This window comes from Gopherus evgoodei, chromosome 13 (assembly GCF_007399415.2).
Source record: "Gopherus evgoodei ecotype Sinaloan lineage chromosome 13, rGopEvg1_v1.p, whole genome shotgun sequence".
NCBI lineage: Eukaryota > Metazoa > Chordata > Testudines > Testudinidae > Gopherus > Gopherus evgoodei.
In genome coordinates, this window is record NC_044334.1 from 17,925,790 (window position 1) to 17,944,741 (window position 18,952).

The following is an 18,952-nucleotide window of genomic DNA, read 5'->3' on the forward strand; positions in this document are numbered from 1 at the left end:
CTAGAGGCCCATTACTCTAGATACATGATGTGATAATAACAAATAATGGGAGGGAAGAGAGAGAGGGAACAAGGATAATAAAAATATCCCACATTCACACAGGCTTGTAACATGCAGAACTTTATGGTTCTAAACCAGTTAGAAGTATTTTCCTATATAAGTAAGATTTAGCAATCCTCAACTGCCCCTCAAACTAGGCTGGTCATTTCTAGAAGGTATCACAACAGAAGTACATAGCTGGAGAGAGTAGTGGTCTTGCAGAACACTTCAGGAAGAGTATTCCATACATATAATACAGTGGAAGAAAGTATGGAGATAGCTGTTGGAGAGGTGGATAAATGGGTGGCCAAGCCTGGTGGTGTTGGTAGAGATCCACCAATGAGGTAAGAGACAACTGTGGAAATAGAAACTACTTTTTATAAAAAGCTTACCAAGGATATGGTTCAGCTGATCAAGGTAATGTTTTCCTGGAAAGATGGGTCTGTTGGAGAGCATCTCTGCCAGAATACATCCTACAGACCAGATATCAATAGACTTGGTATAACCCTGGGAGAGGAGGAGAAAAGAAGCCCTTTTGATATTTCATTGTATAATTAACACAGTAACAGGTTATATGTGCTAAGGTACTGTGGTTTTGAAAGATAGGGCACTGGTGTAATTTAGTGATTTAGATGAGTCATGCTTAAGACATCATACTGTTACATAAATCATTCTTGCACAGCGAGGAATAAATCAAGCATTGTGTCTCAAAAATATGAGTGAAAGTAATACTTTCCTTGGAGAAGAAATGCACAATATTTCTTAATCAAAAGGCATTATTTCTTTAAACTTAGTTGTAGCTGTTGCCAAATCAGGTCAAGAACTGTGAATGCATTTTTGTGAATTCTGATTTCAGGGCCTGTCTACATAATAGATTTTAACAACATTTAGCTGTTATAGAACACCCTGTATCAGCAGATCGTACCAAGTCTGATTTTACCAAAATTGTAAGCAAGTTAATCCATTATATATCGAAATGTAAGAACCATAGTGCCCAGAAGCATATTATATACTTCAAACAAATACACACATGGTCCTTTCCCCAAAGCTTCTACAATCTAAGTATTAGGCCACAAAATAGAGTAACAAATGTTTGGGATGTGAGTTGGTAAAAAGAATAAGGAAGGACAAAAGTTACAAAAATAAGTTTACCTGGTTACTTTAGAGCATATATGTGGATAAGCACCATAGTATATTTACATATATACAAAGAAACATATATAAATGTTTTGGGTATATAGAATTTTGTAAAGAAATCATGTGAAATGTCTTACACAATTTAAAAATTAATTAGCAGGCTTTTGAGAGGCTGAGGCATGAGAGGCAAGAGGAAATTGAGAGGATATGGCAACAGATAATCAGACACAGCAGTTTTGCCTTGAAGTATCCTGCGAAGTGCTGATTATGAGAAGGGTGAGCGGCAAGGGTCCAGATGTTCTGAAGTTGCTATAGTTGAACTACCTGCTTCTGAGAGACACTTGGAGAATTTTGGGTTTTGAAATACCAGCCCTTGATGGATGCTAGTACTGGTGAGGGAGAGGTAATATGGGACATGGTCTCCCCAGCTCATGGGGGAAGAGTCTGAACAGGTTCCACTCACACATCCCTCCTTCACTTCTGCTGTAAACCATGAGGGAAGTGTACCATTTGTTTACTTTGCTAATGATCCTGACAGATTTTCAGGCTCTAGCCAGCTTCTGTTATGTTTCTTTTGCTGTGTATATAGGACCTAACCAGGTTAGTTAGACCTAACTCTCAGGTGCCTGCTTAGGAGGACACCACAAAATGTGAAAGACCACCTACAGCCCCTCTGCCTCTGGCACAAGCAGCTGGGACAACAACAACAGGTAGCTCAGATTTACCCAGGTTACATTGTTACAAAAGTGGCTGTGTAGCTTAGAAGGTGTGTGTAGTACACCATGGTTGATACATAGTTGTGCCAGGAAAAGTCCTCCTGCACAGACATATTGAATCATGTTAGCTGTAACCTTGTCAGTTAAACATATCAAAGCCTGGTTATACTTAACATGGTTCTGTCTACAGTGTAAAGGAACTAATGTGCTAAGCAATTAAATTCCATGAGGAACGTGATATGTCCAAGTGCTATATGCGTATTTAAATCTGGTCATCCTCCTGCTGTTAAATTGAAGTTTTCTCTGACACATGCTAACACAATTCTGGGAAACCTCTACTAGCAGTAAAACAGGCAAAAGGAGTAAGTGATAATTTGAAATATTTGGTTTTCAAACTTAAAACAAAAAGGAACTGAAGTCTTACGACCTTGCTGCTGATATACCAAAATTCTAACCAACTCCCACCTAATCTCTTGGAAAAACTAGAAAAAAATGTGTACTAGACTACATATAAGCACTTCATATATAAAGCAGTACTGTATGCTTTAATGCAGGCATTTGCTAGCCTGCACAACCAACCAAGTCAAACCCCTTAAATTTAAAATCTTCTATTGCTTCTCGCAGTCTTCTTGGTGAAGACATCTCAATCACTATTTAAGCTGCTCAGCAGACAGCAATGACATGAACAATATGATTTAAATGGAACTTTACTGTAATACAAATCTAGGATATCTTTGTAGCATACTTTTCCTATTGGTCCATCTACAGTCCTTACCTTAGAATTCAACATAATTTCAGGTGCTCTGTACCAACGTGTGGCTACATATTCTGTCAGGAACCCTGTGTGATCATGATCTGGATCTGCAACACGAGCCAGTCCAAAGTCGCAAATCTGGTTTTAAATTAAAAAATAGTATTAGAAATACAAATTTTGGTGTTATAATTCACCTTAGTTACTACCCAAACTATCTTCTCTCAAGCCATTGTAAGGCTGTAATTTTTACATGTAAATTTGTTTTCTCCATATCTAGAAAAATATATACAGTAGATTAAAAACCTAAATTAACTAATCTAAACAAAGAAATTACGAATATTTTGCATTCACATGCTGCCTGTCATTCAAAGATTTCAGAGTGAGTTATAAAGAATAAGTTAAGCTTCATAACTTTTGTACGAGATAGGCAAGCATTCCCCAGATGAGGAAACCAAGGAACAAAAGTTCATTACTACTTGCTCAAGTCACACAATGAGTCTGTGGAAAAGCCATAACTAGAACAGAAATTGACGAATTCCTGAATTTTAGGTGCAGGCCTATTCTTATCTTGTAACTGGGGAGGGGGGGGAAGGGAGAAAGAGAGAGAAGTTGGATATCAGCAGAACTACTTCCTGCTCATTAATGGTTTTCTATGATCTATCTACTTCACACTGCAACTACCTCCTCTGCACAGTTCAGTACTTCTATTTTAAGAAGTTATTGCCACCACAATGCAGTCAATGCAACAGAGGCATACTACTGAGCCATGAGATAGTGGTAGAATGGGGAGAATGTAGACTGCTGAGGGAGGAAAGAACTGCAAAAAGCTTATCAACCCTTTGGACAGACATCAGGGTTGAGCCCCAGTACCTGTAGGCTTGGCATTTCATAGCCCCAGCACCTTTGGGCTTGCCACATCAGTTATGAAAGAAAAAAAATTGCTTGAGCCCTGGCACCCCTTTCATGACATATTAAGTATTGGACACACCTAGATCACAACAATGAGAAGTAGCTTTTATCCACACTGGCAAATTCAGAAGAAAAGCGGGAAATTGCTTTCGTCTATCCTCTGGTGAAGAGACTGTAGAAAGCTGAACTATAAGTGATGGAGGGACTCACAAGCCTTAGGAATGAGGGAGGTCACTCTAGGCACATTTTGAAAAGGATGGTGCTTGCTACAAACTTTCCCTTTTCCAAGGTAGGAGAGCAGAAGAAAAAAAAAATGGTGAACAGGCCACTTTTTGTTTTTTGTAAAAGAGAATGGAAAAAATTTAGAGACAGACAGTTCTCTGGGAAACCAGCCAACTGCTAATGTCCATTATCTCACTGGGCAAGTGGCTGGCTCATTGAGTGACTTGAGATTAAGCCACATGAGTAAGCTTTCACTTCTCCTTCATGAGGAACAGTCTACAATATGGAACAGTATATACAAGAAGTTTATCAGAGAGGAACTTTCTCTCCATCAGAAAACCACTACGGCTATGGGTAGAATATTTCCTCCCAGAGAAACTACTAAGATACAGAATGTGAACGATAATGAAACACAAATATAGACAACTAAGTGGAATTTTTCCCTATAATTGTTATAAAGGGATAATGATGCTGTACACTTAACTGTGAATTCAAGAAAAGGAAATGACAATTCCTTACTTCATATCCTGTAGTCAAAAATAGATTATGTAGTATCACACAGAAATTCAGGAGGCCTCATCAAGGAGAAACATTTCCCTCATCAGATGCAAAGTATCAACAATAATCCTAAGAGTATTTCTTCTATCCTTTATTCTGCTTTTCCATTTTCTGATGGAGGCTGATCCTTGACAATTTAGGTTTTTTTAAATGTAATTCTTAATCTAATCACCTGCAACATTTTCCTTTTGGATTATATCAAATCAGCAAAGAAGCCTGTGGCACCTTATAGACTAACAGACGTTTTGGAGCATGAGCTTTCATGGGTGAATACCCACTTCGTCGGATGCATGTCTATAAGGTGCCACAGGATTCTTTGCTGCTTTTACAGATCCAGACTAACACGGCTACCCCTCTGATACTATTATATCAAATGTTTGTAATAGGCTGGTGACATTTGGAAGTAAATAGTGAAGTATGTCAGGAGAATCACATACGGTCAGTTACAAAAAACAAACTAAAATTACACTTTGTGGCACCACATAAAGACCAGGGGTTCTCAGACTTTTGTACTGGTGACCCCTTTCACACAGCAAGCCTCTGAGTGCAACCACCTTTATACATTAAAAACACTTAAATATTTAACATCATTATAAATACTGGAGGTAAAGCGGGGTTTGGGGTGGAGGCTGACAGCTCACGACCCACCATGTAATAACCTTGCAACCCCCTGAGGGGTCCTGACCCCCAGTTTGAGAACCCCTGATAAAGACCATAAATTCTCAGTAGTAAAAATAGAAAGGAGCTTTTCAAGTAAAAAAGTTACTAGTCAGGAAAAAAGAACAGCTGCAGCAATTGAAAGTCTCACTTTCATTGATTAGAGGGCCTTTGGTAAGACACTTGAGCAAACAGTATAAATCAATAGGATGATCTCCAAGAGAAAAAAAGTCCCCGTTAAGTTCAATGGCATGAGCTAAACCATATTTAATGCCTCAAAGAAGTTATTTTGCTGGCATAACCTGAAGAAATGGTAACTGCTCTAACAGCTTCATTTCATATTGTTAGAACCCCGGTTCCCAAGAGAAACCATGCCTCTCCCTCCTTTTGCTATTCAAAACTATCCAAACACTGCTATCTCCAAAGGTGATACCTTATATGCCAAACTGTTCCTCTAAAAAGGTTTGTTTTTTTTAAAAGGCAAAATTATTTAATTTCATTTTAGCCATTATTTAAGTTCATCTATAGCTATCATTCTACAGATGTTTAGATATAAAGACACAAATAGGCCAAGGACCAAACTATTGAACAGTCATGCCCATGATCATGCCGCTTGCGCTAGGATCTAGTAATGCATTGCTAGTCTGCTGCCAAATAGCTGTTTTCTTCCACAGCCCTGTTGTTCAACCATATACGTAGTAACTGTAAACATCAAAGCACCCTTCTAGTTCAGAAGCATGCTCTTTGGAGCTGGGACTGTCTTTTGTGTTTGGAGAGCTATACTTTAAAACAGTCCTGTAGTGCCTGAAGTAACACTGAGAATAAAGAGGATTAGTGCTCACAAAAGTCACATTCCATGTATTCCATGTATTTCTCTTGCCTCATGCCTCTTGACTTTCTTGTGACTTTCTGTCTAGGGTCAAAATGGCACCTGTTATCCCTCGAGGGTATACACATACACAGAGATTCTTCTGAAATTCTACTGCTGCCAGCCTCTCCCTTATAGGAGGCTGAAGATGTTTACCAATGCCTGTTTCCTTCCTTAAATGAAAAGATGCCTCCAAGGGCTGCTGAAACCCCAGAGCAGAGGGTCAGAAGATACTGGCATAGGACCAATATTCCACTAACACTTGATACCCACGCATTGTCTGGGAGGGCCCAGCTCTCTGGTGGTCTAACGGTTAGGATTTGGCACTTTCACTGCCACAGCCTGGGTTCAATTCCCAGTCAGAGAAAAGTGACTTTAAACCAAAAAAGCTTGAATTATTTTTCACTTGCAATGTAAACAAAACAAAAGCAAGAACTCAAGGTAAGCACACCAGTAATCACTGTTTGGGATGAGCAAGTACACAGCTGAATGGCAGAATGATTTTTCTTAAAAACTCGTTGTGACAAACCTACAAGCCTATCTATTGAGCTTACATTTTGAAGATTGCCTTTATAATAAGACAACTAGAGATATTTTTAAAAGAAAGCTTAATTAGGTGAAGCAGAGCTTGTAACATTAGACTGACATATTAACATCAAAATAGAGGCTTAATTTTTTTCTATACTCCCATAATTCTTGATGGAAAGGGCATTTTAAATTCAACTCTTTCCGTGAAGTTATTTTCTAGGCATAGATTACTCATGAAGAGTTTCAGGTGCCAAAACAAGAGTTTCTTAGAAAGTTAGTGGGAGAGTCAAAATTCAGCCTCAAGGAGGAAATAGTTTTTTGGCCTTAACTATACAGTCATTACTTGTGGTTCTATATTACTATCCTATGCTTTGGTTCACTGAAAGTGGCTGTCACAGGTTTCATTTGCTAATTTTATGGGGATGTGAGAAAAAAAAATCAATGCATCTGTGTCTATATACTGCAGGATACATTCAAGATTACACTAATTGATAGGGTTACTTGAAAGTAAAATGAATGTATTTATGGAAAGGATAGTCCATTCACAGGTGAGAAAGTTATAATCTATTATGCAAAAGTCAAGTCTAGCACTAGTTTACAGAGACTGTTCATTAACAAAAGCTAGCAATTTTATCTAGAAAAGCTCACATTCACAACAAAAATTGGTCTCATGATTACGGCAAGTAGTTTATTAAGTCAGGGGTTCTCAATCTTTTTCTTTCTGAGGCCTCCCCAACAACTATAAAAAACTCCACAATCCAAAATGTGCCACAAATCTTTCTGCATATAGAAGCCAGGGCCAGCATTAGGGAGTAATAAGCAGGCCAACTCCTTGGGGCCCCACACCTCAGAGAGCTCCACAAAGCTAAGTTGCTGAGGCTTCAGCTTCAGCGCCAGGGTGCAGTCCTGTGCAGGAGGACTTCAGCTTTTTGCCCTAGTCCCTAAAGAGTCTTATGCTGGACATGTAGGCAGACCCCCTGAAACCTGCTTGCAGCATTCCAGGGGCCTCAGACTTCTCATTGAGAACCACTATATTGAGTCATTGTACAGGGGAGTTTAATTTAGCTTAAAAATGACAATTTGCAAGAAGGCTCCAACTAACCTTGAGATCACAAGTGGTGTTAAGCAGCAAGTTGGAGGGTTTGAGGTCACGATGCAGCACATTGGCTGAATGAATATATTTTAACCCTCTCAGGATCTGGTAAAGGAAATAACAAATGTGGTCGTTGCTGAGGTGTTGAGTCTTTAAGAGCTTGTAAAGATCTGTTTCCATGAGATCTTGCACAATGTATCTGTAAGCCACTGGATGTAAGGCAGCAAACAAATCCATAACCTCATTTTAGATATCCACATAATGTGCTATATGAACTACCCATTTTTAATTTCAAAATTTAAAAATCACTGCCAAGCCACAAATTGTGTCTCACTGTTTCATTTTCACTTTAACAATCACGAAACTATTTAGATATATTTTTTATTTTAAGATTTGGTTCAAATCAATCTGTTCAATTATTCAGTTGTTACAGGATTAAGAGACTGGTACCTAATGTGTCAGCTAATCATAATAAAACTTTCATATAAGAAGAAGTTTATTTTATTTGGCTCTGAACATGAGAAACCATGTGTCTTCAGAGGATTCTTCTCTCTGTCAAAAAATGAATACTCTAGTTTAACAGGTGATAAAACTGAGGAAAAAAGACGTTTGTATTCAGTATTAAATAAATGTGAAAGAAATAAAGCATAGAAGATACCAGTTTCTGACCTAAGCTTATCATGTCCAGAAACCAAGTTCCCTCCTCTATTGTATATTTGTCATGCTGGATCAATCAATCCATCACCACATTTTTTACACTTAGTACTGGTCAAACCCTTGCCTGCATTTTCAAAGCAGATTCTTCCATCCCAACCTGAATCGCATCTCACCTGCTCCCAGTTCATCCCCCCTTAAGATACCTCTTAGAGAGAAAAAATTGGATTTGCAGATCAGAGCCACAAAATCCCAGTGCAAAAAACTGGCTTTTGTGTTACAACAAATATTAGTCAAGGTAGACATCAAATAGCAATAACCCCTTGTAATTAGTTTTCCCTCCCTAAATCAACGTGTCCCTTTGAACTCCCAGACCCAGATGTAACACGACCTGCACTCAAAGTACTGTCATTCTATACTGCTTAGAGAACTGAAGACACTTTGTACTGATGTGTAAGTCTTCCAACTAAGGCTTTATCTCATGCTAAACACATTAAGCAAAATTTTCCAATGGGAGGCAAACTGGGTATATACAACAAAATCCAATTGCACATATCAGGTATGTTTAATTGCCTGTGAACAAATGCAGAATTTTCCATATACAGCAAGTACACTTGGATTTTTGCAGATTTATCCTTTCAGTTCACCTTTGAAAACAGGCTAGCTCATTTAAGCCAGGGGACTCAGGGCAGTTATATCTCCCCACTCCCAAAGTGGACAGCTACTCTGCCATTACTGTTCCAGAGGTACTACGTTTTATTTTAGGATCAATAAGGGTTGAACCATTCAATTTAGTTTTAGGATAAAGTGGCTAGATAAACGAAAGACATCTAGGCAATGCTAGAATCTCCTGACCTAGGATTTAGAGGAAAACCATAGGAACACTATTTTTGGACCTGTTCATGTAAAAGCTGGTATTCACCTCAGGAAGCAAACCAGAGACTACTTGAAGACTTCTTACTGCATTGTATCAAATACAAAATGTAATGCTGGATATTTTGACATTTTCTGAAACAATCTAAGCTGGCAGAGGCACAATAACATTATAGACTGGAATAAACAGGTCAACTAGCAGAAGGTATTTACTTTATTTTTATATTGGTTGTAGGATGATAGATAAGATAGAGTTATTACAGATTGCAAACAGAACTCAAGTTTTACTAATATTATAAAGCTTTCTTTTCAGTTTACCAGAGCACATCAGGTAAATTCTTATCACAATTTAAGAGCATGATGAAGGATGAAGAAAAATAAAGTGTAACTGCCTCAACATGTAAAGCAGAAAACTAGAACTATCAAAGAGAAAAAAGTGCAATCTATACCATCTTACACCGTTAAAGGATACACATCTTTCATTTGCTCAATAGTTGGAGCTCTGATAATGTCATTAATTCCGATAATATTCTCATGTCTGAAGCGCAGGAGGATTTTGATCTCTCTCAGAGTTCTCTGGCAATATGTCTGGTGCTCAAAAGGGCTGATTTTCTTTATAGCTACTCGAACTTTGTTGACGTTATCATAGGCAGAACTGGAAGAGGAATTCACAATATTAAATTGTACAGACTATTAAATCCACTTAGTCCACAATGTAAGAATGAGAATTCTGCAGAATCTAGGGTTTGCACATCCTTTTTACATTCATGAAGTGTATGATGGTCAATATGACATGCATTTTAATTTTTCAACAAATACTTGGTTGTAGTGCAGCAACTGTTAGATAAATCTGGGTTCTCTGACCAGAGTATGAGTTATTCCCATGTATTTAAAATTATAAATCAACACCTGGAAGTATCTTTCCTTCTTATCAGCCTGTAAGAGAAGTAGGTTTAGGATTATTTTACTTTTTGAGCATAAAGATTTTACTGAAAGAAAGGTCTGTCAAAGATTGAGCTTTGCATTGAGTTCTGAACATGGAAAGGCTTATGCTAATTCTCTTTTGAAGCAGTTACGAGTTTCACTGCATAGGTCCAACTTCTGTTAAAAAAAAAAAACCCCAAAAACATCTCCCAAACCCACAAGCCTCTTTCACTGATCAAAATTTTCAGTGTTCCAGTGAAATACAGCCATCATGGAAGGTCTCGATTATAGGAGTGAGATGTTTTCACACGCAGAAAGATACAATCCAAAACAAGGGTCTAATTATGAGGAAGAAGATCTTGAATTGGACTTCATTCAATGGAAAGCCCCAGAGCATGGAGCAGAGAACCAGGTAATGTGTTCAGCGACCTATATTTCTAAGCAGGTAAAGTGATGTAAATACACCACCCTAAGCTTTTGAGAGCATGCAGCTTCATTCTGAGATGTATTTATATAGCAGTGTCCGTATTCCTTTTTAAAGTGCCTCATGTCTACAAATTATGTTTTACATATTGAGATGACAGACAGGAAGACTCAATGAAACTTCCATGATTTTCTAAAACCCAGTTTTATATTATGTTGCAAAAAGATATACATTTATGAACTACAGGATGCTTTCTATGCTCCTATTAAAAATTACAAAGGACAAAAGTGTCTCATTACATTCAGGTATTTTTGTGTGAAGAAAATGTGTAATCAAGGGGGACAGTTAACTTTTAATTTGGTCAAAAAATTAATTTTGTAAAAACCTCTGAAAACCCTAAGACAAACAGAAATGGTTCCACAGTAGGGTTTTTTGTTTTGTTTTTAATTCCAATTAAAACAATTAGGGGTTAAAGAAGTTGTGTTAAATCAGAGAGAGCTGCTAAAAATTTAGGCCACTCAAACAGGCCCAACAATTTTTTCATAAACAATCAAAAAGTTCCTTGAGGGTCTTATCAGTAGGCCCACTCTGCTGAGAGGCCAGATTATCTTCTGATCAGATGGAGTAGAGCTACATAGGAGTAGATGCTCAGGAGAAAGCACCTCAAAAGGAATTCAGGAAAATGGCTGGCTGTATTAACCACTCTCCCACCCCAAGAGAGATTACTTGGAAGCATGGAGGGCACATTTCAGACACTACAGTACTACTGCATATAAAACACTACATGAAATGAACATTATGTTTGCAAAAATCAAGCACTTACAAGATACTCAATTTAGGTTACCAGTACAACCTTAATTCAGCCCTCTTGTGTGCATACATCAGACTGAACCAGAAATTTTGAAGACCGAATGAGCCTATTTAGGAATGAACAGAAGAAATCTTAGCCTGGCTCATTTCATCAGTGTACACAGACCACCTACTTTCCCCTCTATATTTGTCCTCTCACAGTAAAGAGTCTACACTTATTTCACAGCACATGGATGACAAATATGTGCAGAGAAAGAGGAAGCAAATTGTTTTAGGAATATTTCACGACCAGTATTAGGCAACTGATGTTGCTTAAATATATAACATTTTCTATTTATGAAATACACATTTCATTCTCAAGCTTTAACGAACAGTACTGATGTTTTTGCTTTTTCAAATGAACACAGTCAGTTATTTGTGGGATAACAGTATTTATTCTCCCGGAAAGCAGAAATTCCTTCTTTCCTTTCACAGAATCACTAATTTTTATCAATTCAAAATATCAAATTTTGATATGCTGTAGGTCAATAATTTCATTTACATTTCATGAAACATTTTCCTAGCAAGTTAGGCAAGAAGTTTAGATTAGATTCAAAATTAAAACAGTAAAAACACAATTCTCCCTTTTAGACAGTACTACCATGTACTGTATGAAGGCAGGGTGGAAAAAGCAGTGTACATGTGGTAAAGATGTAATCAGTTTCCTCTTTAGTGTACATCTTGCAACTAGTCACTTTTCTCTCTTCATATCAAAGGATCTCATCACACTCATGTAATTACTAAGTAGGCATTTCTGTTATTGCCACACAGCCTGTGTAAGCTCACAAAAGCACAAATAAAATGGAAGCTCACGATAAAGGAAACTGACTTGTGATCAGTTATATTGTCTCAAACTCTGTTTCATCCCTGTGCAATTAAGTGTAATAGAGGATTTTTTTTATTTGTTTTTTTTTTTCCTTACATTGGCAACCTGAGTGATAACACTACTCTAGTTGTATGAGTGGGTGCACATTTGCCTTTGCAGCATATTGGTAGTAATGTAGCTACACAGAGAATCTGTTGAATACCAAGTTAGTAAAATGTCTCTCACATAGAAATGTGGCCCCTTTGAGTGATTATTGCAAAAGAGTCACAGAACTTACACAGGAACATACCAGTGCCTCTTTATTAGACATGTATTCTAAGACACTGAAGGACTTTATTAAAATTGTTGAAATAAGTAGATGGATTTTCCAGTCCCTTAATGTTTTCACCAACAGCAGGTTTGTCAGCATATACAACAGAAGACAGTGTCCCTACCTTAAGAAGCTTGCAATTTAAGTTATTAACTTAATAGTAGTAAACAAAGTTCTATCTTGGGGCATTAGATTGAACACCTGGCCACTTTCACCTCTAAACTGATTCAAACAGCCTGGGTTGGCTCAAGTAGAAATAGATACTTATTGTGAAATAAAATGGTGGTCTCAGTCTACTGCACAGTGGACTAGCATAAACATTACAAAATTACCATAGTTGGAATTCTTGTTGGGAGTCTCAGAAAATAGGCCAAGGACTGAAACATCTCTTCAGTCCTTAAGATGGTCTCTACCCCTCACCACAACTACCTCATTCCTCTCTCAGATCATTGCTGAGGCACAAATTGGTCAAGAAGCTTATGCTGATGATACCCATACTGTCTATTTCAGTGGACAACGATCTTCCTCTCCACAAAAGACAGTCTACAAGTATTAATTAAACTGACAAAAAAATTCCATACAGCAGCTCACTTCTTCAGTGAGAAAGCACCATCATCATCAACTGTTTACATTTTCTCCAGACTAGATTTACTGTGACTGCCTTCTGAAGAAGAAAACTTGTTGACCACCACTAGCTTTCATCACAGGATGAAAAATTAGGATGCCTACCTGCAAAATGGGGCCAATATTTAGCATACCAATCCTCACAAGGGTTCTGTGAGCAATAATCAGTGTTCAAAGTTCCTTTGGGATTCTCAGGTGGAAACTGCTAGTCTATACCCTTGAGTTCTTAAGACGACTAGCAGAATGATAAGCTAACTGGCGTACAGTTCATCTTCATTACAAGTAGTGCAAACCCCCTTCCTGTAATGGTTTGTATGTGTTATTCATAGTTGCAATGAACCTAGTTACTAATACTTTAAGCACATTCAAAGATGACAGATAAACAAACCTTTTTACCCCTATTAATGTTCAGCTTTACAAGTTGATGCAAGCATATGGCTGTGAGTGCTCTTTAACTGTACCATGATAATTTTAAAAACAGATATTTTGCAACTACTGAACAAAGTTCCTAATTTTATACACGTTATTCCAATTTCAAGCTCTGGCGACTATATTAAACAGAGATTTGATTTGGATTGAATACCTTTATATATTTAACACTACATTCCTTAATATTCAAATTTTTTTAAAGAGTTTCAGTTAGACAAGTAATATTTATAACCCAAGAAGTTTTAACACGCAGTTTTTAAAAACAGACTCTCTCCTTTTACAATCTTTACTTTCACTTCTTGTTTAAAAGCCTAGCCTTAGGGCACCCTTCTGACAATGTACTGAGCAAAAGCATACACAGCTCCACATGAGGAGCTGACAGAATGCATCCTCATTACTAAGCTGGGCCTCTGACGGATACCCCATTCCTCAGTAACTCCTGCTCAAGAAGGAAAAGTATTCCTCTATACAGGATGGGCCTACTACTAAAATTTAGCTCCTTCACCACCAGCAGAGGCAACATGTTCACTCACCCATTTCTACTCCTCATATTTCTTATGGAGCAGAATTGCAACAAGTGAGAGCATGTTGCAGCTGGCACTGGGAAGGAAGCCAATTCCTGGCAGTGGTCTCACCCACAGAGAAGACTGTTTCCTCACACAACCAGAGATAAACTGCCTAGTCTGTCAGCACCCTCAGTCCTTCCCCGGCTTCTTCTTCACCTCATTTTGCCTTCCAGCCCAACCCAGCCCAGCATGGATCCTTAGGGAAGATGGTGTGGGAAGAATATTCACTCCCCACAGGGAGTTTTGCAACCTGATATTTAAGAAGTTATATACACACACAATCTACAAAACTACAGGTGACACACACTGTTCTAAACTCCCAATCAGCCTGTCATTTATTTAAATAATTACATAGAAAACTAAATAATGGCTGATTGGGAGTTTAGAGCAAGATTTGTTTTATCTGTAGCCTAGTGTTACCTAGGCAACAAGACTCCAAGGGCATGTCCAGTGATAAGAAACTCACTGAAATACAGAATGACACTGTTAGTAACTATGATAGGAAAACAGAAAATAATTCCAGCTGGTCAAGCCATTCTTGGAAAAAATGGAAATTGATCTTTAACAAATACATTTATCCTTTTGATTGAGTCTGCATTTAACTCAATCCTAGGTATCTCTGCAACACCAGGGTGACCAGATGCCCTGATTTTAGAGAGACAGTCCTAATATCTGGGTCTCTCTCTTATATAGGCTCCTATTACCCCCCACCCCCTGTCCCGATTTTTCACATTTGCTGTCTGGTCACCCAACTGCAACACTGACATTTAGGCCAACTTTCACTGTAAAAAGATTAAACTTAAGACTTTGCTTATATGAAAAAAATTATACTGTATGCTACCCATTGTACCACACAGAGTTGTTTCATGGATTTTCTACAAAAGTTATTCAAAATTTTTAATTTAGATTTGTAAGCCATTTTACACTTATTCAAAAGATTTTACTTTCTAGTATTAGTTGGTTTCATTGCATAAAAGGAGCTAGTTTTTATTATTTGTCTGCATACATATTTTCTCCTCAAAGAGTAACAAATGGAAGATGACAAAAGTGTCATGGAAAAAAATATTTCACATTTCTGAAAGAGTATTTGCAAACTTTCTATCTAAAATTGAATAAAAGTTTTGTTATATCACTGAATGTGCTTTTTTGTCCACAACCCTCAATGTCTAATGTTAATGTTAATTTCCCACCTGTTCATATCAATTTTGAAGATAAAACTTCAACACGAAGGATTATACTACTTAAACCATTTTTATAAGCATTCGTTTGTAGAATCAGTGCCTGCTTTCGAAGAAAGGAATGTCTGAAAATGTTTGTATTTTAGATAAATTTGTATCATTTAAATGGGCTTCAGTTTATAAAATATCAACCACAGTGTTCACTTCGAGTTTTTAAAATGCAAACTTAATAGGCTATTTTTAGAAGTAGCTATTAAAATGTCCTTTAAGCTCATTTGTGAACTTTGAAATTAAATACTGTAATTTTGCATTCAGAAAGAAATTGACTAATGCTAAACTATATAGTTAACATTAATCTATCCTGTTTAAATTTTACCTTTAAAAAGTAAAAGGAACTGTTGCTGTGAGAGATTAAGTGTATTCATAAAAAAATTCTTTTTTTTTACCCATCCCTTATATAAAGCTGTTGGGAAAGGACAGAGAAGAGAGGAACAGATAGCAGCACAGAAAAGTTGGCAAATTCATATTTAGAGAAGAAAGTTTAAAGTTCACCTTTAGATATTTACATTTGTTTCCAGAATAATCATCTATTGATGTGTGTAATTATTGCAGCTCCTCCTTCCACCATCCTCCACATAGATTACTGAAAGCCAATAGTATATAAACTGGATTTTGTAATTAAAGTGAAAAATGTATACTTAACATTTACTAGCACTTACTGGAGGAAAAAAAACCACTAGAAACATGAGAGTACTTAAAATTCAGACTACTTTCAAACCCCGTACTCTTTTTCTAACAGGAGTGATTATATTCTTTGAATTTCTAAAATGAAAGTGTGTTTGAGGAGAAAAAAAAGTTCCCTTTTAATCTCACGATCATGAAGTACGTAAGATTTTCTGCCCTGCAGCAGAAAAGTTTTCAATACTTAGCCAGCACAAACATGAATGCGCATTCCATGGGCCCTTCTGAGCATATCTATTAATTCAAACATTTGTCTTTGTGCAATTTTGCATTACTACAAATACAAATTACCATGCACTACTTGAAGTAATACAATAACTATTTACATTTTAATAAGATAAGGACCAAGGATTTATTTTAACTCTTTCATCCTACGAGGAGCCCAACTAGGGCCAATGTTTCTCACTACACTGGTAGCTCTACCCCACAGAAGATTTCTAGTCTTTGGGTATTCAGCGGTCCACCCATCTTCTGCTATCTCAGGGTGAAACAGGAACTTTGGCTGCAATGATGGCAGCAAAGGAAATCTGTAGCATACAGAGCTTTAAAGTTACTGCAAAGCAGATTTGGCCCCTTCTGTGGCAGTCCTAATCTGGCCCCGCTTGTCCCATACAACTTTCAGCCTCAGAAATCAGGAACATGCCCAGAAGAAAAGCCCTTCTCCCCAGATAGGCAGCCTATCCTATAGAGAAGTACTAGAGGCTGAGCAAAGTGATCAAGAAGAGAGTATCCTCAGATTTGGGGAGGAAAGAGGGGAGAAACAAGTATTCACACTTTGCTCCTGATTTAACCCTGACTCAGTTGCCTTCTCGAATTTTGACCTGGAGTTTAGGAAAGAGTGACCAGGCCTTTCTCACCCCTCTTCCAAGCTCCAAAACTACTGGGATTTTAGGCAGGTAGTGGGGCCTACTACTCCCACAGCAGTGTTTCCCAAGCATCCCCCATATCCTCTGCACCAGGTGTCACAGTCAGACTGAGTAGGAAGAGACTGCCTCTTGAGGCACTAGGGTAGTTGGTCTCACCTGTCAAATTCTGGGCATGCCCTTCTGCTTTCCCCAGAGATAGCTTAGATCTGAAAGATGGGATACCTTACGGCAAAAGACTGCCTCATGGTTCTACAAAATTAAGAGGAAGAAGCAATATATGACTCAGTAGAAGATTCTTCCCCTACCTCCAGAGTAGTCAGGGTGTTTGCCAAAGATAACTTAAGCACCTTTGAGGAAAAGGTGGATTTGTCTGGACAAAACAGTATTAGCTGACAATGGCTAGGTAGGAGGCAAATCATAACTCATGTTCACTGTGCTAAGATATGGTTGTTTTACTGTTACTTTGCTCCTCCCCTGTCCTCTTCTCAGTTTTTTTTTCATCTACTTATGGCATCCAGTTGTCATCTACTGTAAGATACTTGCCAGTGGTGAATGTGAAGCTTTTCCTGGCAAATGTGGAGCGTAGCCGTTACCATGCAGGATCAGACAAGTGGCCTATGTATTCCAATATTTTTTCTCCAACAGTGACCAGTATCAGCTTCTTCAGAGGAAGAAACTCTGCAGCAGGCTGTTGTGTGATAACCTGCCCCCAGGGAGAGTTATTGCCAATAATTAGAGATTGGTTACTCCCCAAAGCTTGAGGCTTATATCCCTCCTAAAGATCTCTTTTTAATATTAACTCTAGCTATTGCTGTTGTAAGAATAATCTATAAAGATGTCTAATCCTTTTAAAAAAAATCCTGCTAAGCTCTTGGCCTCAATGATTTCTAGAAGCAAGGAATTCCTGTCTGACTGTGAATTATGTGCAACAGTATTTCCTTTTACCGGTTTTGAATTTGCCACTTTCTAATTTAATTGACATCCACCTGTTCCTATACAAGGAGAAAAGGTAAACAGAAGTTCCCAGATAAACCTTCTCTATACCATTCATTATTTTGTATCGTTTTAGTATGTCCCCTCAAGAACAGTACCAATATTTTCACTCTCTTCACATGAGTTTTCCCATACCTCTAATTCTTCTTGTTGTTCATCTCTAAACCCCTTCGATTTCTGAAACATCTTTTTTGAGATGTGGTGCCCAGAATTGAACACAATATTCCAGGTGATTTACCACTGATTTGTAGAACAACATTATAATAATATTTTTGTATTATTCTTAGTCCTATTACTTATACATTCTAACATTTTGTTCATTTTATTGATTCCTGATGCACGATTCCTGTTTTTTCCTCTGAGATGACGCACACAGTTCAGAACCGACTAAGGTGAGAAGTTCAAATAGTTTACCCCCAATGGGCATTACCCTGAATTTCTCAACTTTGAATATTATCTGCCATTATGCTGACCATTGACCTAGCTCTGTTACGATCTTCTGAAGTTCCACAGTATTCTCCCAGTGTGGACTAGCCTAAATAATATGCAAATTTTGCCACCTCACTGGTCATCCCTTTTTCCAGATTATTAAACACCAATCCTAGTACAGAAACTTCTGACACTCTTCTGCTGACATTTTCTCACGATAAAATTGACCAATTATCCTTACTCTGTTTTTGATCTCTTGGGCAGTTTCTGATTCATTATTGTATACTGTCTTTCACACCATGTCTACTTAGTTACTTTACCTTCTTGTGAGGGATTTTATTAAAGCTCTTTTGAAAGTCCATATAAGTTGGGTCAGTAAGTTGTCTTTTATATACTATTTTATTGTCCTGTTCAAAGAAGTCTAAGAATTCTAGATTCAGGAGGCAGGGTTTTCCTTTACACACAATGTGCTTGTTAAGCTCCATCAGAGCTGGCTCTTCTAGCTGTTATAATTCTATTTATGATTATTTTAACCAATTTATCAAGTACAGAAGAAAAGCATACTGGCCTAATTCCTCAGACTGCCCCTAGCACCTATTTTTAAAAACAGAAGTGCAATACTGGCTACTATCTGAGATAGCAGTTTATTTCAATGAGAAGTCATTTTTACTAGTAGCTCACGCATTTACTTCTTAAATTCCTTCTTAACATTGGGTATTTGGGACCAGGTGACATGTTGCTTTCAGTTTATTTGTTCCAGAAACTCCTTTTTTGATATCTCAGTC

At 37.6% G+C, this 18,952-nt stretch overlaps 1 protein-coding gene and 1 non-coding gene across 2 annotated transcripts in view; one reads left to right on the forward strand and one right to left on the reverse strand.

Annotated features, from left to right (window-relative positions):
• Nucleotides 1–18,952, reverse strand: part of MAPK1 (mitogen-activated protein kinase 1) — a 48,974-nt gene that overhangs the window by 17,392 nt on the left and 12,630 nt on the right. The window contains exons 2-5 of the mRNA XM_030582626.1: nucleotides 9,481–9,663; nucleotides 7,491–7,680; nucleotides 2,668–2,784; nucleotides 432–546 (exon numbers count right to left, since the gene is read on the reverse strand). Coding sequence (XP_030438486.1) covers nucleotides 432–546; nucleotides 2,668–2,784; nucleotides 7,491–7,680; nucleotides 9,481–9,663 — 605 coding nt within the window. The remainder of the gene's footprint in view (nucleotides 1–431; nucleotides 547–2,667; nucleotides 2,785–7,490; nucleotides 7,681–9,480; nucleotides 9,664–18,952) is intronic.
• On the forward strand, nucleotides 6,156–6,227 carry TRNAE-UUC. The gene has a single exon. It is a non-coding gene; the product is annotated as a tRNA-Glu (tRNA).